This window comes from Balaenoptera borealis (genome assembly GCF_965194805.1).
Source record: "Balaenoptera borealis genome assembly, chromosome: 13".
NCBI classification, from domain to species: Eukaryota; Metazoa; Chordata; class Mammalia; order Artiodactyla; family Balaenopteridae; genus Balaenoptera; species Balaenoptera borealis.
In genome coordinates, this window is record NC_138870.1 from 98,933,022 (window position 1) to 98,956,257 (window position 23,236).

General features: G+C 45.7%; 1 protein-coding gene across 2 annotated transcripts; it reads right to left on the reverse strand.

The window, feature by feature from the left end:
- On the reverse strand, window positions 1–23,160 carry DESI1 (desumoylating isopeptidase 1). 2 transcript variants are annotated; one of them, XM_082349723.1, is made up of 6 exons: window positions 22,835–23,160; window positions 9,444–9,465; window positions 8,245–8,314; window positions 5,136–5,245; window positions 4,345–4,467; window positions 1–626 (listed from the first exon to the last, which is right to left on the reverse strand). In XM_082349723.1, exons 1-6 carry the CDS (start codon window positions 22,920–22,922, stop codon window positions 617–619), a joined length of 423 nt encoding a protein of 140 aa, XP_082205849.1. In that variant the 5' UTR covers window positions 22,923–23,160; the 3' UTR covers window positions 1–616. The 2 variants fall into 2 exon arrangements, with proteins under 2 accessions (XP_082205849.1, XP_082205848.1); XM_082349722.1 differs by having other exon boundaries at window positions 1–2,585; window positions 22,835–23,159.
- Between the last annotated feature and the right edge of the window lie 76 nt (window positions 23,161–23,236).

Below are 23,236 nucleotides of genomic sequence, written 5' to 3' on the forward strand. Positions count from 1 at the left end.
CCGCAGGCAGAAATGAGTTTATTGCATTAGAAAAAATACCAAAGAAAAACAGCAAACACCTCCGTACTAGACACAATTATTAGTTTGACTTCAAGGGCGAAAAGGAATCTCAAAGGTACAAACTTTATTTCTGGGAGGGGGTGACAGTCTCATCCCTCCTCCTCCTTCCCTGTCCCTTTAAACCAACGGACCTCGATAGAGGTGTCCACCCGTGTGATACAATCACACACATCTTCCTTCTCGCTCTGCTTGCCTGCGCACGCCCGTGTGGAGCTAGCTGGTCACAGCGAGCAGGCTCCTGAGGCTCTGGGATAGACAGAGAACCGTGAGGATGGGGTTGGGGGGGTTCCTAGCCTGAGACCAGGTTTCCAGCTAGTGATGGTGGGACTAGGGTGGGGGAGGGAGGGCTTGCCTTACTGCAGAGCTGAGAAGACGGCTTATTGATCCCTCCTTCTCCCCCCACAAACCCTAAGGCACAGGCATTGGCACAAGTGGCTGTTGCACGTGAAGGGTGGCTTTCAATTAACCAAGTGACTCAAAGCCTCTCAGGGGAGCCACTCAGGCTAACTTCGTGGTACAGCCCTGGGTCTGGAGGTGACTACTGGAAGGAGAGAAATCAGCGGAGCCTGGATGTGGGAGGAGAGAGAAGAGAAGGAGTTTGTGGTGCCCATCATGCTCTGGCCAGGGCTGAGTGCCCTGGGCAGAGAGGTCTGGAGCAGGAGCCTGGAAGAGAGAGAGGGCTGGGCAAGGCAAGCTGAGAAAGGAGAGAAACCCAGCAGCTGAGAAGCAGAGCAATGGCCTTGATCCACATGCTGCCCTCCCAGGAGAAAGCCAGCCTGAAACCCATTCTCCATGGCCCACTTCTGCCAGTCGGTCAACATTAAATAACAGCCCCTGATAGTTTCTGCTCTAATGTATTATTACCATGCACACTGGCAAATCAGTGGGTCTTGAGAAGAATTAAAGTGCTCACTGGTTTGGCTTCCAATCTTAACAGTTCCAAAATGTCACTTGACATCACAGCTAGTCATCATGGATGTGCCCTGGTCAGGTCACAGGCAAACACTAAGGCAGAATAACATCTTGTCCTCTAGCTGAGACCCTGATGATGCCAACTGCCACGGCTAATGGCAGAGATGGGAGGAGATGAGGCCAGAGGTGAGCAGCAGCTTTTTGGTGAGGAAAGGCACCTGCTGCAGGCCAGACGCCAGGAAAGAGAACATAATTCAAGTCTGAGAAGTGGCAGGAGCCATGGCATGAGGGGCCCGAGGATGCCAGGGCAGGGACTCAGGTACCACGCAGCTGTGAGTTCTTCTCCACATTCACTCTCCCAAGTTAAAGGAGGTTCACATGAAGAAAGAGAATATGAAAGCCTCTCCAGATTAGAAACTTTCAGATTATTCTTTGCCTATAAGCTCCTAGCAGCAGCTCTTTATGAAAATGCCCACTCATGCCCTCAACCTTGCTTCTTTAAAGTCAGAATGACACCAGAAATAACACGTGCCTTCAAAACACATTTAGGATAAGGTAAAAACCCCTATCAGAAATAACTCTAAATTTTCTTGCCACCTTGATTCTGCATCATTATTCTTTCTACATCAGGGATATTTTCCAAGAGCACGGAATCATTCCCCCTTGGTCCCTAGCTGAACACTGCATATCGGTCTGGGTGGGGTGGGTACAGTGACTGCAAATAACCTACATAATTACTTGCAGACAAAAGGTCTCTGCTGCTCCAGACCTTCATTAACTATGACAGGTCAGCTATGCTGAGGAAATGCAGCCTGTAGACAGCAAAGCAGGTTCTCCAAGATTGATGTCAGAGGGCTGGCAATCAGTCTAGGTGGAGGGAGGAATGGCTTTATCCTGTTTCCTCTGGCCTGACACTTGCTGCTACTCCCCCTCCATCTTGAGCCCACCCCATGGCCTTGCTTGGGGGAGGAGAGGGAAGGTGAGAGAGATCATGGCTAAAGAGTTCACTTAGGTTGGGTTAGTCATCCTGAAACTGGCCCCATGTGCACCAAATCCTTTGGTTCATTTAATGGTGGAGAGTAACCGCTTCCAGGTCATGGATAATGTAAAACTCACCTGGGTCCCACAGGTGGTGGCAACCTGGGTAGAGCGTGGGCATTCTCTGGAAAGAGGTTCTGGGCTGGGGCTCCCCTAGACTGTGTCTCGTGCTTTCTGCTTAAACAAATCCCCTCTGTTTCTCCAGTGTGGAGGACGCTTAGGAAGCAGCGTCAAAAGTGAACTCACAGACAAGACAGCCTTAATAAATTAGTATAATACTATTAGAAGGGATGGCGTTTTGTTCTGTTTCTTAGCAGCATTGTCCTACATGCAGCCTGATGATCTCCTTCCCTGGGAAATTTAAAAAGCCGTTCCCTGGTTGTTAGCTCCGATGTAAAATTATAAAATAGAAATCTGGTAGGGTTTGTTTTGTTTAAAAAGGAAAAGCCCTGTTGAGGCAGGGCGGTCCCATGCAGTCCTGTTAGCTCTGGCCGTTGGGTCGGCCCACTGTGCTCCCTCCGGGAGGCTGGATCTGGATGGAGTCCAGGAGGGGCCTCAGGGCCTGTCCAAAGGGCCTGCAGAGAGAACAGACGCGGGAGCTGGAGTGGGCTCTTGGACGCAGACTGACACAGCCGGCCGGCGCCCAGCTCTGCCCACACGTGCAGCAGCACTGCCACGCCAGGAAAAAGTTCGCTATAGTCCATTTGATTTTCTCACCTACCTCATACATCCTTTTCCATAGAGGGGATCTCTACATAGCTGCTCTGCAGTTTTACTCCTGGTGTCCCCTCCTTAGTAAATGCTACCATCGTACTACCTTTGCCTCCTGGTTAGCTGTGGTTTGAAAAGGTTGGTCACGTACTGGGAAGTAGAGCTTTCTGTACTTTCTGTACTTGTATTTTTAATTCTCATGGTACAAGAAGATAAAGTTTAAGTGAGGAAGCTGAGGTAAAAGAAAAAGGATATGAAAAAGAAAAAAGAAGTGAGGATGGCACATAATTGGACTCCTCAGGGAACTGAGGTCTTCTAGGGAGTACAGGGAATACTCAGGAAAAATGACAGGTGCAGGAGGTCAGAAGGTGTTAATGCCACTGTATAAAGGGCTCCCAGTTCGCTCTCAGAGTAGCTTAGCTGGAAAAAAGACCACAAATACTGTAGTCTTAGAGACTTTCCAAGATTACTGCAACCTTAAATCCGGTTGCCCACAACACATCTCAGTTACTGGCTTTCTTTTTCTTCGGTGATACTGCCATTTTTGAAAACCATCCCCAAATTCAAAGGAAATGAAATTTTCTAAAGCATAAACTGATGAAACAAAGAAATACTAACCCCAATTCCAACAAGTCCAGGAACCCCACCCATCAAATAATAACAGCAAGAACATTCCAGCTACTCGGGTTTGCTCAGGGCCCAATAACCTAGATCCTTCAGCAATGCTGTGGTGTTTAACACACCCACCAAGGAACAGGAAGGCAGGGCCAGGACTGGGACATGGGGCTCTCCTCACCAGCTTGACACAGACAGTAGCCTTTTTTCCTGTGTGAGTTTGTCCTGAGGGGCTCCTACCAGGGCGCGAAGAACAGCTCACCTTGCTGAGTCTGCTAAACCTGACAGGATCCCTGCTGAACAGGTCCCCAGTTCAGGAGAAACTGGGTCAGAGTCAGCAAATGGACCTGGTCCTAGAGTGGGCAGAGGCTGCCTGAACGCAATCAACAGCAAAGGGAGGGAGGGGTGTGATGGCACTGGGGTGCCCGGATGATGGCCCACAAAGCTCGGACCACATCAGGGAGGGAGGGGCTACACAGTGTTTTTGAAGAAAACATCTACCGAGGGCTGACTGTGCGCTACGAGGTACGAGGGCGAGTAGGAGGTTGTCTTTGAAGGTGTCAAAGAACTCAAGGTGCAGGGGAAGAAGGACGAACAACAGTTTCAAAACAAGTCACCCTACTAATTCTCTGACCTACTCTCGGCTCGTCTCTGACTTAAAAGGCAGTGGGCACGTCTGGGGAGTGGCGTGCTTCATGTGCAATGGGAAAGACAGATGCCAGGACTCTGTACAAACACTGGGGCCAGTGTCAACTGGGTTTCTAAGTTCTGCAGTTGCACTCAGGTCAGGGTAGAGTTGGTCCAGCTCCAAGGAGGGTGAAGGTAACACAGGTAAGCATCCGAGAGTAGAAAGAATGGTGGCCTTCTATGTTAGAAGCTGCCATCATGACACCCTACCCAGCTTGGGAGGATTCTGCTGAGAACAGTGGGGGCAGATGTGGGCCAGAGGAGAGGCCCTGTCCATGAATGGGGATTTCAAAGGCAGAGACAGAGACAGAGGCCACTTACGTGGAGAGAACTTCAGAGGGAAGGTCGGTGATGTAAGAAGGGATCTTCCGCCCGGTCAGGAACTGTGCCACTTCGTTGCTGAAGGTGTTACAGTTGTGTTCAAAGAGGTTGTAGGCTTCACCTCTGTACATCGTGAGAAAGATTTGGGAAACAGATATGAAAGTCAGCAGCCATGTATGGGAAACCATTCAAACCAGGTAACAGAACGGTGAGCACAGCTGAATTTGGGGACGGTGATTTCCCCTCTCTTACACTCCAAAAGGAGTGCTTGATTTGCCACTCTGGGCATTTTAAGGGAAGGATGAAATAAAAACATTTGGCTCCTCCACAGTTTCAGGAGAATCTTTATATTCATAAAAGCAGAGCTACAGGGTTAGAGTTTAACACTTCAAATTGACTAAAGCTTCTTTAAGAGAAAATATGCTCAGTTTGTATTTTATCCCAACCTCTCTACAAACCCCGTTTTTGCTTTTCAGGATAAAATACTGCTGTGGAGAGCAGCATGTGCTGAAATAGCAGCAGCTGACTTTAATCAGAAGGAATAAACAGCCCTTCCTTTCCTCAAAAGTTTCAGCAGTACATATGCTGGGATGGAACGGTGGCCTTGGAGGCAATGCTGAGCTCTTTTTGTGTCATGATTAACTGCTTTCCCTTCATATTTATTCAGCAAATACCAGGTCAGACCTTGCGCTGAGTGTCCTGGGGGAAATGACCTGGTGGCTGCCCTCTGGCGGCCAATCATCTAGCGGGGGAGACAGACACAACTAACCACCACCCCCGTCTCCACTCACCGGAACAGAGACTCCCCCAGGGAGGACAGGTACTCCAGGAAGATTTCTTCTGTGACTTCTGTGCTCCCCACATCAACCACAGAATCTGGGGGCCCAAGCAACGTCCCTCCCTAAAAAAGCCAACCCAAAGAAAGTCAGTAAATCACCCTCTCCACTGAATTTTTTCATGTGGCTTCCCATGGAAGACCACAAATGCTCTGTTCCAACAACTTTTAACTCTCAGAGCACCCAGGGCAGATGAAGAGTTATTATTATTTTTTAAATTTATTTACTTTTTAAATTTATTTTTGGCTGCATTGGGTCTTCGTTGCTGCGCTCCGGCTTTTCTCTAGTTGCGGTGAGCCGGGGCTACTCTTCATTGCGATGGGCGGGCTTCTCATTGCGGTGGCTTCTCTTGTTGCGCAGCACAGGCTCTAGGTGCGTGGGCTTCAGTAGTCGTGGCACGCAGGCTCAGTAGTTGTGGCTCGCGGGCTCTAGAGCGCAAGCGCAGTAGTTATGGTGCATGGGCTTAGTAGCTCTGTGGCATGTGGGATCTTCCTAGACCAGGGCTTGAACCCGTGTCCCCTGCATTGGCAGGCGGATTCTTAACCACTGAGCCACAGGGAAGCCCAAGAGTTAGTTCCTATTTGTGTCAAGGTTATAATGGCTTAGAGCTCCCTGGAGACTTTCCATCGCCATGTGCTGGCAACATGGCTAAGAAGTCAGGTGTCCTGTTTCTGGCGGGGCCCTGGGAAGCTTAGTCTCCTGCAGGTCAGACTCCTGACACTGTCCATTCATTCAGTTGATAAAAGGATAGAAACCCGGAATCTGAAGTCTCCCTTTGGCCCCAACATGCCTACTCACGAGGGCAGAACAGGACGACTAGAAATGGCTCACACTTGACAGGCCATCTTTCCAGGCCTATATTCATAATGTATGCAGCCAGTTTTTTTTTTGTGACACACTTGATATCCCTTGTAACACTGGGAAAATGTGAAGAACTGTGAGGAAGCTGGCAGGCTGGCAAATATTTCCACAATTCAGTTCCTTTTTTATCTGTGAGGCTAATTTAATGAGGTGATAGGGTTCCCCTGGCAAGGGAGTTAACGGTCCCTGAAAGGCCTACAGAAAAGTCTCAGCCATGGGTTAACAGACTGCCATAGCAGACTCAAGGAGAGACCGAGGTCCTGGGGGAAACCAGCCAAGGGGAAAGCAACAGGGTCACTGAAGAGGAGAGAGCTGGGAATGGGCTGAGGAGTAAGGGAGAGTACTCCAGAGCAGAGCTCCCTGAAAAGATCATAAATTCACACAATAGCAGCTACTGAGCACCTACTATGTGCCTGACATTGTTCTAGGCACTGGGGAAAACATGGTGAGCAGGATAATTATTGTAGTCAGAGTTGCAAGAAACTAAAAGGTCATTATTCAACCCCCTATTATTCACTCATATGACAAATATGTATTGAGAACTTACTATGTGCCAGGCCTTAATGCTAGGCATTGGACAAAACAAATGAGATTCTTGCCCTCATGGAGCTTACAGTCTACCAGGGAAGGCAAACAAAAAAGTCCCATAAACCATGTATAATTACGAGCTGTGATAGGGTCTTGTTGGAAAAAGTACTGCCGTCAGTACTTAAGACAGGGGACCTTCCTAGTCCGAAGGGTCAGAGAAGACTTGGCTGAGAAAGTGACGTTGAGTTCATCTGGAGAATGCAGAGGCATAACCACATGAAGGATGAGGGAGGTAGACTGAAGTCAGAGGACAGGTTTAAATGTCCAAGGTGTGTTCAAGGAATGAGAAGAGGCGGGTGGGGAAGGGCACAACCTGCAAAGAGGCCACCCAGAGAGAGAGACTGAGACCAGATCAGATGGGGCCTTGTAGGCTACGCTGAGCTTTCTTGTTTTTATTCCAAGAGCAACGGGCAGAGTACTGACTTAAGCAGGGGAATGCCATGATCAGATTTTCATTCTGAAACAATCACTTTGCCACCTGTACGGAGAACTGACTGAGAAGGAAGAGTAGATGAATTGCTGTGGTCCAGGCTAGAAATGAGGGTGGCCTGGATTAAGGTGAAAGCTCTGGAAAAATGAGACGAGATGAAGAGAATTAGACTGGTTTAAGATACACTTACAAGGTAGAACAGACTTGGGCTTAACGAAGGACTTGTTATAGGAGGTGGTGGGGGCAGTGGGAGGAAGAGATAAAAAAAATGACTTCTCATTTATAAGTATCAAAATGCATGGTTTGGACTTCCCTGGTGGCACAGTGGTTAAGAATCCGCCTGCCAATGCAGGGGACACGGGTTCGAGCCCCAGTCCAGGAAGATCCCACATGCCACAGAGCAACTAAGCCCGTGCGCCACAACTACGGAGCCTGCGCTCTAGAGCCCACATGCCACAACTACTGAAGCCCGCGTGCCTCGAGTCCGTGCTCCGCAACAAGAGAAGCCACCGCAATGAGAAGTCCACGCACCTCAACAAAGAGTAGCCCCTGCTTGCTGCAACTAGAGAAAGCCTGCACGCAGCAACGAAGACCCAACGCAGCCAAATAAATAAATTAAAAAAAAAAAGAATGGTTTTTTGGTCTTTGCTTGAGTACCTCCTGTGATGACCCTTAGACAGCTCCGACAGAAATTTTCTGGAAAAGGGCATGGGCTTTGGAGTCAGAGAGACCTGAGTGTTAGTACTGGTGCAGTAATTGGCCATGTAACTTTGGGCAATTCACTTTACCTCTCAGAGCCCTCATAGTTCACAATGACTGAGCTTCACATTGACTGAGTTCATACCATGCACAAGGCACTGAGCTGGTGATGGTGATCGAAGAATGAGACAGTCTCAGCTTACAAGGAGCTTACACAGGGCTCCCCCTGGAGACTCAGGAACAGCCCATTTCACCACAACATGCTCAGTGTGACACAGAGGGACCACAAGTACCATGGGAGCAGAGAGAAGGGTAGCTAGCTGGAAGATCTGGGAAGGGTATTCTTGAGCTGAGTCTTAAGGTCACCATGAGGAACTATGCCACAGGCCTGTATACACTGGGCTAGAAGCCAGAACTATAGAGGAGAACAAAGTTCCTGGTCTGTGGGAACCCGAGACTGCAGACAGGGTGGGGGAAGACACTCACCGGTGGACAGCTGGAGATACCGCCACTGCCGAAGAAGAACTCATCCTTGTGTACAACTATGGAGGTGTGCCTGCAACGCAGAGAAGAGGCAGAATAAGCCAGAAAGCTTAAAACTGGTCCGAGAAAAAGCAAACACCACACTGCAATGAGAGTGATTTCTGCCTAAGGATATGACTTATAAGGTCAACATCTTTATAAAACTAACCAAACAAAGGTAAGATAAATACCACAGGCCAGAGTTTCTCAACTTTGGCACTACTGACATTTGGGGCTGGCTAATCCTTTGTTGTGGGGACTGTTCTGTGCATTCTAGAATGTTCAGCAGATCCTGGCCTTCACCCACTAGATGGCACTAGCATTACCTGCCTCCGCTGTGACGACAAACATGTCTCCAGACATCGCCAAAGGTCTCCTGGGGGCAGAACTGTCCCTTGTTGAGAACCACCGCTGTAGATCGTGTAAGCAGAGAGGAGTCCTTACAGATTCACCCCAGTATTAACAAATCAATTACTGAAATAAATCTCTGCAGACCAAGGTGTGTTTCCAGACTTTTTAAACTAGCAGGAGCAGTTAACCTGGACCATGTTGAGAGAAAGACCAGATGATAAGTGTGAAACTATTTCAGGTGAAGGTGCTCATATTACTTCTTGGTTTGAGTCAAACAAAGCAAAGGGTCATTCTGGTCAACCAATATGTCAGCAGGCTCTAGGATCCAGACAGAACGCTGACCTAAGGTTTTCTCAGAAATAGAACTGAGCCCAGCCACCACCTTGTGTTTGACAGGGATGGGTCTGAGAGACCAAAGTAGAATGTGTTCTAAGACAGACATGTGGGATACTCGTGACTTCCATAGTTAGAAAGCTTGGTCAGGGGTGTGCATGACATCATTCCGCCTTTCCTTAGGACAGGCTTTCTCAACCTCTGCACCACTGACATTTCTGGTTGGAAAATTCTTCGTTGTGGAGGGGTGTCCTGTACATTGTAGGATGTTTATAGCAGTATCCCTAGCTTTCACCCATCCACCCCAAAAGTCTCGAGACACTGATAACTCCTGGCTGGGAACCACTGCTTTAGAACTTGAAGATTTGTGACTTGAGAGAGCTAGGTTTCAAACTGGAAGCCACAGATTGGAACCTGAAATGCATGGGTGCTATTTGGTTTCATAAACCAGCCAATGTAAGGAGTCCCACCCAACTTACCAGATGCCTTCCAGTTGTTTCCCTGTGGAGAAAAAAAGAAGAGATTTAACCACTTGGGACTAGACTAACTGGCCCCCCAGCCGGAGTAAATTCAGAACATCAGTCAAACCCAGAGTAACCCATTATAAACCTCCTGGGGGACTTTCTAGGAATGCAATTCTCCTCCAATAAGGTCCTTAGGTCGTGACATGGTATGTTGTGTTAAATAAGCTGAAAAAATAATCAGAATCCTTAAGCAGAATGCAAGATGGAACACTGGTATAGAGGTACCCAATTTAATGTCTGCTTTTCTTTCCCCTTTAGGGTCAACTCAACTCTGCCTTTTTAATTTCTTTGTCTCATCTACAGAGATAAAGCAAAACGATAGTATGGAGGACTTCCCTGGTGGTCCAGTGGTTAAGACTTCGCCTTCCAATGCAGGGGGTGTGGGTTCAATCCCTAGTTGGAGAGCTAAGATCCCACATGCCTCGTGGCCAAAAAACCAAAACATAAAAAAACAGAAGCAATATTGTAACAAATTCAATAAAGACTTTAAAAATGGTCCACAGCAAAAAAAAAAAAGAAAAAAGAAAAAAAAAATCTTAAAAATAGTATAGAAAAACTATTGTCCACTTCTTCATGGAGCATATGTGAGGTGAAATCTTTTAGAAAATGAGAGGGCAAACTGCAGATGCCATCCATTTGAAGAGTCAATGCACATGTATTCTACACCTCTATATGCCAGAAATGATGTGAGGTATGGAGATGCAAATATGAACAGATTACTGTCCTGCCTTCAAGGAGCCCAAAGTCAAATGGAAAGAGAGAGACACACATAACTAAGACACAATGTTGATAGGCTCCATAATAGTGGTAAACATAATAAAGAATTACCTTCACGAGCTGCAATTCAACCAGTGAACAAACGGGGGAGGGATGGACATTTGTGCCAGCGGGAATAGTATGTGCAAATGCATAGTTGTGAAAAAGACTAAGGTCTTGCAGGGTAGAGCAGAGGGTGCAGTGATGGTGGTAATAGGACGAGTGGCAGGCAAGGGTGTGAGCAAAGTAGAGCAAACCTGGACTGAAGGCTGCCCTACACTGTGGGGCATTGAAGGTTTTTAGGCAGTAGAGTGCCCTGATCAGATCCATGTTTTTAAATGATAACTGTATCTTCTAAGAGATAACTATAGGAATAGAAGATGAACTGGAGGGCAGAGAGTAGAGAGAGCAGACGAGAGTGAGGAGGCCTTTGCAGTAGTCCACGGGAGACTCAACAGTGCTAAGGATGAAGAAGAAGGGCAGTGAAAGACATGAGAACATTATCAAACGTCACTCATTCACCCTCGGTAATAATTTCATGGTAACTGTTTATTGATTGCTGAATTGAATACTTTCAATGCTTCAGTGTTTGCCCTGTGACTTTCTAAAGGATGAAACTCTAGGCACTGTGTGGAAGGAGAGGTGATATGATTACACTTCTCCCTTTGCATAAGTTGCACTATTTTGCCCCTGTAAGAAAGCTTTTAAAATAAGATAACAGTAGCCTAATTTTCCTTTTTTTGGAAGAGACAGAAGAAACCATGGGTCCTGCATGACAACCTATTGATGGCTCAGCATAATGTCATCAGAGGCACTTAAGAATATGGCATAGGTTCAGAGCTGAGCTTTTTCCCTTTGCTAGCGGTGGATCTTGGGCAAGTTTACTCAACTTGAGCCACAGTTCCTTCAATACAAAGTTGTTGTAACCAGTAATGATAATCTGTATAAAGCATCACAGTGTGTGGTACACAGAAGTTTGATAAATGGAGATATTACATATGATAGCCTCCTTAGGGAAAAAGGTAAAGACTTTCAAAAGATAAAGGAAGGGGCTTCCCTGGTGGTGCAGTGGTTAAGAATCCACCTGCCAGTGCAGGGGACATGGGTTCGAGCCCTGGTCTGGGAATATCCCACATGCTGCGGAGCAACTAAGTCCGTGCACCACAACTACTGAGCCTGCGCTCTAGAGCCCGTGAGCCACAACTACTGAAGCCCACACGCCTAGAGCCTGTGCTCCGCGACAAGAGAGGCCACCGCCATGAGAAGCCCGCGCACCGCAGCGAAGAGTAACCCCCGCTCGCCGCAACAAGAGAAAGCCTGCGTGCAGCAACGAAGACCCAACGCAGCCAAAAATAAATAAATAAAATGCAACGTTAGGGACTTCCCTGGCAGGCGGATTCTTAACCACTGCGCCACCAGGGAAGCCCTAACATTGCATTTTAAATAGAGCTGATGTGCTCTTCTGGACTGCCACTTATAAAACAGCTTGCTGTCTAAATGGCAGCAATTTGTTGTTCTTTTCCTTGGAGACATTCAATGATGCATGAAACTAGACATATAAGGGATATTGCTTTCTCTTGACTGTTCCTGCTCTCATTTACTTTGGGAAAAACACTATACTTGTATGAGAAGAAGTACAGTGTAGTGAACAAGAACACAGGTTCTAGTGTGGAACTGAATCCAGTCTGAGGCCAGGTCTGAATCCAATCAGTTCAGTCAGTGAACTAATGCTTATGAAGTGACTATTATACTTCAGGCAATATTCTTGTTTACATCAGTAAACACAAGAGATGAAAAAAAAACTCCTTCATTGTATTTACAGGGTGGGGAGATAGGACAGTCAATACATACTAATAATAAACATAATAAATCATAGTAGGTTAACAATAATGAGTGATAAAGAAAAATAAGAGCAGGGTAAGGGACACTGGGAGTTTCAGGGATGGCCAGGGTGGGCCTCTTTGAGAAAGTGTCATTTGAGCAAAGGCCTGAAGGAGGCAAGGGAGGGAACCATGCAGAGGCAGGACATGCTAGGTGTATCTGAGGGACCTTAAGGAGGCCAGTGTGGCTAGACTGGGTGAGTGGCTAGACTGGGTGAGAAAAGTAGGAGATGAGCAGAGGTAATCGAGGCCCAGATCATATAGATGAACTTGTAGAAGCTGCGAACTTTTCTAAGCCTGAGCTGTCCAGTATGGTAGTCACTGACCACATGTGGCTATTAAAATTAAAAGAACAAATTCAGTTCCTCAGTTGACTACTGCATTTCAAGCACTCAGTAGCCACATGTGGCTAGCAGTTAGAGATGGGACAGTGCAGATCTAGAACATTTCCATCATTGCAGGAAGTTTTTCTGGATGGCATTGTTTAAACCTTAGTTTCCTATTCTGTCAGAAAAAAAAAAGCATAGTAATAGTGTCTACCTCATAACATTTCCAAGGTTAAAAGAGATGACACACAAAATAGGCCCAGCACAGTGCCTGGCACATAATATATGCCCCCCACAAACTAATTCTTCTGGGACTTCCCTGGTGGTCCAGTGGTTAAGAATCCACCTTCCAATGCAGGGGACTTGGGTTCGATCCCTGTTCGGGGAACTAAAATCCCACATGCCGCAGGGCAACTAAGCCTGCGGGCTCTAGAGCCCCCGTGCCACAACTACTGAGCCTGCGCGCCATAACTAGAAGGAAGCCCACGTGCTGCAACAGAAGATCCCACGTGCCGCAACGAAGATCCTGCAACTAAGACCCGATGCAGCCAAATAAAAACAAACAAACAAAAAACTAACTCTTCTTTTAGGCTTCATGATTTGAAAGTGTTAAGGCTGCTTTCATAGTACCTTGGTATAGAAACTACCTATTTACATGTCTTTTTCCCTCATTAGACTATAATTGTCTCAAGGACAAGGGCAGTTTCTTATGCATCTTTGCAATTCTAGCGCCTAGCAAAGAGCCTGGAACAGAGATGCTACATGCACAGCTGTTGTGGTTGACACACAGTGCTAATGAGGCCAAAGTTCTTAACCCCAATCTTGGCTGCCCTGGCTTGTTACTCAAATGACTTTGCAACCCTGGCATATTGCACCCTGAGTCTGCTACTGCCTTCTCAGATGCCCATGTTCAATGACCCAGGTGTACAGGTGGCAGGTACAGATGCACCGGTTCAAACCCAGCCCTACTAAAATAATGGGTTTTTGGAGAGAGCCCTCAGAGACCATCCTGCCACTTATTTTACACCTGAAAAACAATTCAAAAGTTGTGGGATACAAACCCTACTTTATTCTGCTTGATATTCTCTGTATTGATCACTAAATTTTTCTGTAAGCTGGACATTATACTTCCTCCTTATTCAACTACATCAAGGTATGCTTAAGATCTCATCCATCCATAGAATGGTGATAGAAACTATAGAAAAAAGATCCTCTTATTTATTCATTCTTTCATTTATTAATCCATCTACCAAACACTTGGAGCCAACAACATTTAAAATGGATTGAGTGGATTTACATCCTTTCTTAATTTAAAATGCTTCATAGTTATCCTTGTTCTCACAACATCTTTACATGATAGAGTGGAACAAATATTTATTAACATCATTTCAAACAGGTAAATAAAGATGCATGGTTTGTCCAGTGTAAAGACAAGAAAAAAAAAGGATATAACCATGTACTTGTTGGAGCAGCTCAGGTAGAAACGTAAGGTTGGCTGCCCCGTGGCCTGCTCTCATGAGGACAAGAACAAGGGTCATGGCCTCCTCTGGGGGTGACAGGCATTGTAAAGTGGGACTGAATTGATTTAAAAAATTTTTTCAGCCAGACTGAGGTACAGTAGGTGAGTAGATGGTGGGGGTTTGAGATTGAATTGGGGCACAAGGCCATTTTGGGATGTGAATTAGTCTCAGTGGATATTAGCACACTATAGAAGCAGATTGTTCTCCCACTAGGATTTCCTCAGCAAGCTGAACAGCGGGTGGGTCAGATGGCTGCATGTCTCTAAGCTTGCTGGCACGTCCATTGCGTTGATTTTGAAGCCTATGAGGTATGCACATGAAAACAAATGGAAGGGCTTCCCTGGTGGCACAGTGGTTAAGAATCTGCCTGCCAATGCAGGGGACACGGGTTTGAGCCCTGGTCTGGGAAGATCTCACATGCCGCGGAGCAACTAAGCCCGTGCACCGCAACTACTGAGCCTGCACTCTAGAGCCCGTGAGCCACAACTATTGAGCCTCGTGCCACAACTACTGAAGCCCATGCACCTAGAGCCCGTGCTCTGCAACCAAAAGCCACCACAATAAGAAGCCCGTGCACTGCAACAAAGAGTAGCCCCCACTCGATGCAACTAGAGAAAGCCCGCACGCAGCAATGAAGATCCAACACAGTCAAAAATAAAAACAAATAAAAAAATAAATTTATAAAAAAAAAAAAAAGAATCCACCTGCCAATGTAGGGGACACGGGTTCGAGCCCTGGTCCGGGAAGATCCCACATGCTGTGAAGCAACTAAGCCTGTGTGCCACAACTACTGAGCTTGTGCTCTAGAGCCTGCAAGCCACAACTACTGAGCCTGCATGCTGCAACTACTGAAGCCCATGCACCTAGAGCCCGTGCTCTGCAACAAGAGAAACCACTGCAATGTGAAGCCCGCGCACTGCAACGAAGAGTAGCCCCTGCTCGCCGCAACCAGAGAAAGCCCGCGTGCAGCAACAAAGACCCAACGCAGCCAAAAAGAAAAAAGAAAACAAAAAAGAAAACAAATGGAAGACATGGATATTAGCCCTGTTTTGCATCATGAACAATAACGAATGTAGAGTGAGGTCCACACTAGTCAGCCGTCCACTGATTGTAAGAGTAAAGTCAGTACATAAAAGCCAAGGAGAAAATACTCCATCTACCTCTTCATCAATTAAGGTAATGGAACTTGTGCATATAGACATTCCTGCTGGTTATGGGTTGTGCTCAAGATCAGCACCTGCTATACTGGTGCTGGTGCTAAATAAATGTCTATTAATAAGCATAAAGTGGGTGATGTTGCTGGGACTCCAGGGGCAGGCAGTATTAGCTCATTAGTATAAATCAAAAGTAGCCCTAGCTCACCTCCTAGATTTCACCCCACAGTGACAAAGTGTTCTTTTTATTTATTTATTTATCTGGCTGTGTTGGGTCTCTGTTGCTGTGCGCAGGCTTTCTCTAGTTGCAGAGAGCGGGGGCTACTTGTCGTTGCGGCATGAGGGCTTCTCACTGCGGTGGCTTCTCTTGTTGCGGAGCACAGGCTCTAGGCATGCTGGCTTCAGTAGTTGTGGCATGTGGGCTTCAGCAGTTGTGGCTCGCAGGCTCTAGAGTGCAGGCTCAGTAGTTGTGGCGCATGGGCCACAACTCTGCGGCATGTGGGATCTTCCCGGACCAGGGCTCGAACCTCTGTCCCCTGCACTGGCAGGTGAATTCTTAACCACTGCGCCACCAGGGAAGTCCCTGACAAAGTGTTCTTAATTGGTAATGTTTTAATCTGACTTGCCAGATTACCAGCAATGTGAAGGGGTTAACTACTAAAATCAGCTTATTCTTCTCTGGAACTACTAGGTAAATGTCGAATCTATGTGGGAAAAGGTAAAAGGATACATTTCTATAACATAAGTGGACCTCTGTGCATATAGGCTAAAAAAAATGCCTATTGGCAGTTGCCTCTCCTTTAGGTAGAGAGGTTATCACAAAATCAAATACAAAACATTGCTAAAAACTATGAGGGTATTTTAATCCTCAAAAAAGGGTAGATTTAAAACTACTTAATACTCTAGCACTAGGATTTCTTGGAGCCAGTACAGGATTCTTTCTCAGAACAAAAATAACTAATTTGTGAAAATTGATTTGTATATTCTTTGCCTCTGAGTCCTTGTGGGATTTTTTTTTTTTGAATTCAAACAAAGTCACAAAAATTATAATCATCCTCATCAGTTCACTCAGTCCCATGTAATTAATTTTTTTTTTTCATCTATACAAATCAATTTTCACTGCAAAGTAAAGGAGCTGTTACAGTGGAGGATTACTGGACTGAATGTCAATATTAGGACGTAGTATGAGTGTGTTTCATGTTTGGTAATTGCAATCATTGTTGCTTTTGTTGTGGTCATCCATTTACAATGCTTGGTATCGGTCTATTTATCTCTTGTAAAAACAAAATACAGTGTGTGTGTGTGTGTGTGAAAAAAAAAAGAATAAAAAAAAAGACTTAAAGAGAAAAACAAATACAGTATGCTAACACATATATATGGAATCTAAGGAAAAAAAAAAAAAGTTCATGAAGAACCTAGTGGCAAGACGGGAATAAAGACACAGACCTACTAGAGAATGGACTTGAGGATATGGGGAGGGGGAGGGGTGAGATGTGACAGGGTGAGAGAGTGTCATGGACATATATACACTACCCAATGTAAAATAGATAGCTAGTGGGAAGCAGCCACATAGCACAGGGAGATCAGCTCGGTGCTTTGTGACCACCTAGAGGGGTGGGATAGGGAGGGTGTAGGGAGGGTGGGAGGGAGGGAGATGCAAGAGGGAAGAGATATGCGAACATATGTATATGTATAACTGATTCACTTTGTTATAAAGCAGAAACTAACATACCATTGTAAAGCAATTATACTCCAATAAAGATGTTTAAAAAAAAAAAAGACTTAAAAGAAGAAAAAAAAATAACTAATTTGTGAGTTCTTTATTTCAGTACTCAGAAGGTTCCCTCTTAATCACTGCTTGTTGTTATTAGTCAGGCCTTGTAGCAATGCTTTGAGGTAGGTCTGCAACATCTTGTCACTTACTCAGTTTGCATTTACTGAATGCCAGTAACTGTGCTAAACTCGGGATACACTCAAGAGTTCTTGCCCCCATTGGAGCTTAGAGTCTAGTTGGGGCTGGGGGAGTGGACACAGATGAGAAGACATGCAATTTAAAAATAGAATGATAAATGCTATTAAAGGAGATTACAGGATGTTATCAGCACATTATAGAAACACATGACCAAGATTTGGGAGGTGGGGGACAGGGAAAGTTTCCTGTAGGAAGTAACATTTCAGTTGAAACCTCAAGGATAAGCAGAAGTTATTCAGGCTAAGAGATGGGGAGAGAAAGTATTCCTGGCAGAGGGCACAGCCTTTGAAAAGTCTAGAGGTAAAAAAGAACTGAACGGGTTCAGTTCTGTTATCGTGTGAAACAGTCCTCCACTGGGGTTCTGCAAGAGAATTAAGCCGTTATGCCCTGAGGAATCTATTGGGAGAATGAGAAAATAGCCACTCAGATCATTTTTCCTAGTGCTCAATTCTCTTGTGGAACCCAGCTGAGAAAGGCTCATGTAGAGTGTGTTCAGTATGTGGAGACAGGTGAGGGTGGAGAGAAAAGCAGGAGAAGGATCACGAAGGGCTTGGTGTTTTTTCATTTTGCCAGAAAGAAACTGCATGATTACTAAACTAATTCACTGGACGGATGTAAAACAGTGCACACAATGAACAAAAAAATCTAAAACAAAGCACAATAGATGGCATTAAAACATTAAAAAAAATCCTCAGATTCAAATAAATTCTACTTAATCTTTAAGCTTGAGTTCAAGTCTCAGTCATTCCTATAATCAATATTTACTGACCACTAGCTCTGAAAGGCCACCGGGGACACACAGGGGAGTCAGAGTTCCTGCCTTACAGGAGCTCAAGGTTCTTGCTTAAGTCTTTCTGACACATCCAGCCCACCATGGCCTGTCCCATCTTTCAAGGCCTAAAATAATTGTTTCACCACTCACCCCTTTTTGGCATCTAATCATAATTTCTCTCTTTTTTTTAATTCACTTTTTATTTTTTTTAAATTTACTTTATTTATTTATTTATTTGGCTGCGTTGGGTCTTCGCTGCTGCACGTGGGGTTTCTCTAGCTGCGGCGAGCAGGGGCTACTCTTTGTTGCAGTGCACGGGCTTCTCATTGCGGTGGCTTCTGTTGTTGCAGAGCATGGGCTCTAGAGCACAGGCTCAGTAGTTGTGGCACAGGGGCTCAGTTACTCTGTGGCGTGTGGGATCTTCCCGGACCAGGGCTTGAACCCATGTCCCCTGCATTGGCAGGTGGATTCTTAACCACTGCATCACTAGGGAAGTCCTAATCATAATCTCTTTTGTGCTGTTATCTAATGTTGCATACGCACAACATTACTTTTAACTAATTAAACTCCTCGAGGACAGAGTCCATGTCTTTTATTTCATTACTATTTGTACTACAGAATTAAGCAAGGAACTGAGCAGTGTAAAATCTCAAATATTCATTTGATTGCATTCTGCCAAGAAATGCATACACACACACACACACACACACATTCCATATGCCTAAGTCTTTAAACCTGACAACAATTTTGAGATAGGCTTGTAAAGAAAAATAAATGTGATCTTGGAACACGTACATGCACACAAACTTCAGATCGGAAAACAATCAACAAATAGAAAGTATCCCTTACCACGATTAAACAAATAAACAAACCTCCACCATAATCCTTATGTACTTTAGCACAGAAAGAGGTCAAGAAATTTAAAGAGCAGCCAAAATTATTAAAAGGACAAACTGAAGGACAATTATAATAGCTAATTATCTTAGGCAAATAGTAACTATGAAAAAAAAAGCACAATCAGGCTGTCTGCTCGATTAGAGCGATAAGGGTAATTCCAGGACTGTCTTCATTATGAGTGAAAGACTGTGGAGCAGGAATACCTTCATGGGAAGCAATTCTAGAAGACTGAAAACTGGACAGGGTAAAACTGTGGAGTCTACATTGTTTCAGGGGAGAAAGGAATTACATTGGGCTTTATCTAGTGTAATCAGGACTGTAATGATGACATGCATCATGGTCTTACAGTGAGGAGGTCTTACAATGAGGAGCTGTCATAAGAGGCTACTATAACTAGCTAAAGAGCCAGGCCACTCCACCCATGAAGTTCCCCCTTTAAAAAAAAAAAAAAAAGAATAAGATGGCACTGCTGATGAGGTCACACTAGTTCAGGACAATGAAGGCTAGGAGGGATGATCATAAAACTATGATTATGAATGGCACATACACATTGAATCCAGCTATTTTCCTCATCCAAATTTGAAACACTTGGCCAGAGATGCCTTTATAAACTTGAACTAGGTACCTACTTTACATCAATTATAAAGGAACACATTACACAGGAAAGGTGGTATAGCAAAATACCTGAGAACATGAGCTCTGGAAGTCAGACTGCCTGTATTCATAACCCAGCTCTGCCACTTACCAGCTGTGTGACCTGGGGGGCAAATTTCTTAATGTCCTATATCTTGGGTTCCTCAAATGAAAAATGGAGATAATAACAGGACCTATCTCACAAATTTGTGGTGAAGAATATAACACATGAACATACTCAGGAAAAAAAGGGTCTGGCACATGGTAAGCACTCAGTAAATCTAGCTATTAATATGCTTCTAGAATTCATTGCAAAAATCAGGAAGCAAATTGATTTTTTAAAGGTTCAAATATACTTAGGAATGGGAAATTAATAGATAGCTCCTAACAGAACTGGGACATACCCAACTTTAAGGTTAGTGATGTCTGGATAGGATGAACTTGTAAGGCAATGCCCATTTTCCATAAGTTTTTAACTCTAGAAAGTAATGATTACCAGCTTTGATAACCCTTTATTCATTAGTTTTGAAAAAGGCATAAAAGCAATATGAGAAAATGGGATAGAGAAGAGAGAATCAGATTTGCAGGCAAGGTGATGTTCTCAGAAATACCACTGGAATCAGATGTGGCAAACTGATGACGTTGGCTGAAGTCGTCTAGGATTTCACATCTATTAAAAAAGGTTTGGGGGGCGGGAGGGAGTCCCAGTACTCCACCTTCAGTTATGGCACCTTCCTCTTCACCCACTAAACTCCACAAAGGCCAGGCCACTTCTAGACCAGGCCAGGCTCTTTTTTGCCTGAGGGCCTTGGCAGGTTAATCCCCCTTCTGTTTGGAACATTATAACTCCCTCACCACCCACCTTGTGACTACTTCTTCCTCATCCTTTAATTCCCAACTTAAAAGTCACTACTTCTGATCCCCTTATTTAAAGTGGGTCTCTCTTCTTATTTTCTGTCTCAGCACCTAGTTGGCTTCCTGCACAACCTAGTACTTATCACGATTTGTAATTACTTCATTTGCTTATTTATTTTTAATGTCTTCCCCACTAAATAGCTCCATGATGACAGAGAACATCTTTATTTATCACATCATTTTCAGTTAAGCTTAACACTGGGACTAGCACGTAGTAGACACTCAATGTCTGCTGAATGAATCATGAACCAATGACCCTAAGGCCCCCTTTAGCTAAAATCAATAACTAGTATATAATAGAACAAAAAAATATCCAGTGTAAAGGTGGAGGCTTTTATTTATGGGTCTAGGAAATACCTAAGTAACTCCTCACTATGACCAAGCTAACTAAATGGCTCCATTCCAAGAAGTTTAGTCAGAACTTGACTGATGTAATGTACTAGTGACTAGCACCTTCCTCAAACAGTGACTCTGTTAGTTTGCTTTCAGATTTGCCTTATTCACTTTAACAATTGGAGATCTAGGCCCAAGCTTCTAATAATGGATTGGCTACATAAGAATTACCTGAGGAGCTTATTAACAATACAGATTTCTGGATCAAAACTACAAAAGATTCTTATTAAGTACCTGTGTAATAAGACTCTAGAATCCATATGTATAAAACTTTGCAGAAATTCCCTGGAGGTCCAGTGGTTAGGACTCCACGCTTTCACTGCCAAGGGTGAGGGTTCAATCCCTAGTTGGGGAACTAAGATCCCGCAAGCTGCGTGGCATGGCCAAAAAAACTTTGCTTATTTTGAATAGAAAATATATGTATGTCCCCAGCGTCAAGTTCCTCTTTTCTTTTCTTTTTCTTTCACTGTGCAGCATGTAGTTTCCCCAACCAGGGATCGAACCTGTGCCCCCTGCAGTGGAAGCATGGAGTTCTAACCACTGGACCGCCAGGGAAGTCCCTAAGTTCCTCTTTTCATAAGCTACCACTGTTAGCAAATTTCTTATGTATCTTCCAGATAATTATTTGCCTAAACAACCATGTATCCTTTGCTTTAAACACACAACTGCATATTTAAAGAACTGTTCCAACTTCATTTTTTCTATTCCCATTTAACAGTATATGTTGGGGGCTTCCCTGGTGGCACACTGGCTAAGAATCTGCCTGCCAATGCAGGGGACACGGGTTCGAGCCCTGGCCCGGGATTCGAGCCCTGGTCCAGGAAGATCCCACATGCCGTGCTCCGCAACAAGAGAAGCCACCACAATGAGAAGCCCGCGCACGGCAACGAAGAGTAGCCCCTGCTCACCACAACTAGAGAAAAGTCCGTGCACAGCAACAAAGACCCAACACAGCCAAAAATAAAATAAATAAAATAAATTTTAAAAAAATAAACAAAAAACGATATATGTTGGAAATGAAGGTATCTGTATTTTTAACAAGCACCCTAGGTGATTCTGAAGCCAAATATAGGAATCACTCATTGCCCCAGGGTTAAGAGATTAAGTTCAACCCTCTAAGACACATTAGAAACTCAAGGACACTGAAACTCAAAAGCAGCCTTGCTTACTTGATCTCTGCCCTCTTGTCTCACAGACATGACATGAACTAAAACATTCTCTAATGTCTCCATAGAAGCCAGGAAATACTAGCCATTCAAATGGATGTTGCCAAAGCTGTTCAATTTTCAAATCCCAGAATCCTTTCCTGCCCAACATCATCTGAAATCACAAACCTGACAATTCCTGTTACACAAGACATTTTGGTATTTGGGTTATAAAGAGGTTTGATCTATGCTGAGCTAGGGCTGATTTTCTCTCCTGGCAGTTAAGTAGTTTAATGGAGCACAACCGAAATACTTCCCTTACTAATCCTTACTGACACAACAGCATCCAATCCTCCCCCAGAATTGCTTTCTTACCACCTGGGCAAAAGCAATTAACTTAGAAGCTGTTGAGAAGAGCGCACTGTCAGGCGGAACTTGGTGAATTCTTGAGTTCGGGCTCCAGTAGACCTGACTTGACTTCTACCTGGGGGCAACGGCTGGGCCCCTGTGCAGCTCTAGCTTTCTCTCCCCACCTACCCCAGAGACTGCACAAAGAGTTTCATTTTGGCACGGAGGGAAGGCTCTCCTCCGCAGTGTCCCTTTCACCACGAGGGGCACCGCGCGGCAGGCATCTTCACCTCCCCTCCACAGCGCCGAGGAAGGAGTGTAGGGGGCTCCCCAAGCGAGTCAGGAAACCCACGGGGACCCAGCGCCGGCTTCCTCCACCTCCCAGCTGAAGTGGCTCTGAAAGTCTAGGGGAGAGCGTGACTCCTTTATCCCCTCTCCCTGGATTCAAACGTGATGAGGGCCAAGAGGGGCTTCGGGGGCCCAAACCTCAGACCCACACCTTCTCTACTGGGGCTCTTCTCCATCCTCTGGGCCTTCCCCTGAGCCATGGCCCAGGCCTCCCCACCTCGGCCGGCCGTCTCGGCACCCTCCGGCCCGGCTCCCGCCCTCCTTCCTGCCCGCCCCCAGCCCCTCACCCAGCATGATGGGGCTGAGCCGCCGGGCCAGGCCCTTGGACAGGTCGTACACGTAGAGCTTCACGGGATAGAGATTCGGCGGCTCCATCGGGACCCGTGGCGGCTGCAGCCACTAAGTCCCTCAGGCACCCGGCAGCTGCTTGGCCCTTCCCGTACCCAACGAGGAAGGGGAGCGGAGGGAGCGGGGAGACCGAGCCCAGGCCCAGCCTGAGGGGCGGGGGAGAGGCCGTCCTGCGCTGCTCGCGCCCCCTCACCCGCCACCGGCAACGACTACTGTGAAGTGACAGAACGGGGACCGGCCGGCTTCGCGCGGAAGACTGGGCGGGGGCGGGGGCGGGGGCGGAGGCGGGGACGCGGGCGGGGACGCATTCTCGCGCATGTGCGTACCGTCCTGACGGGAGG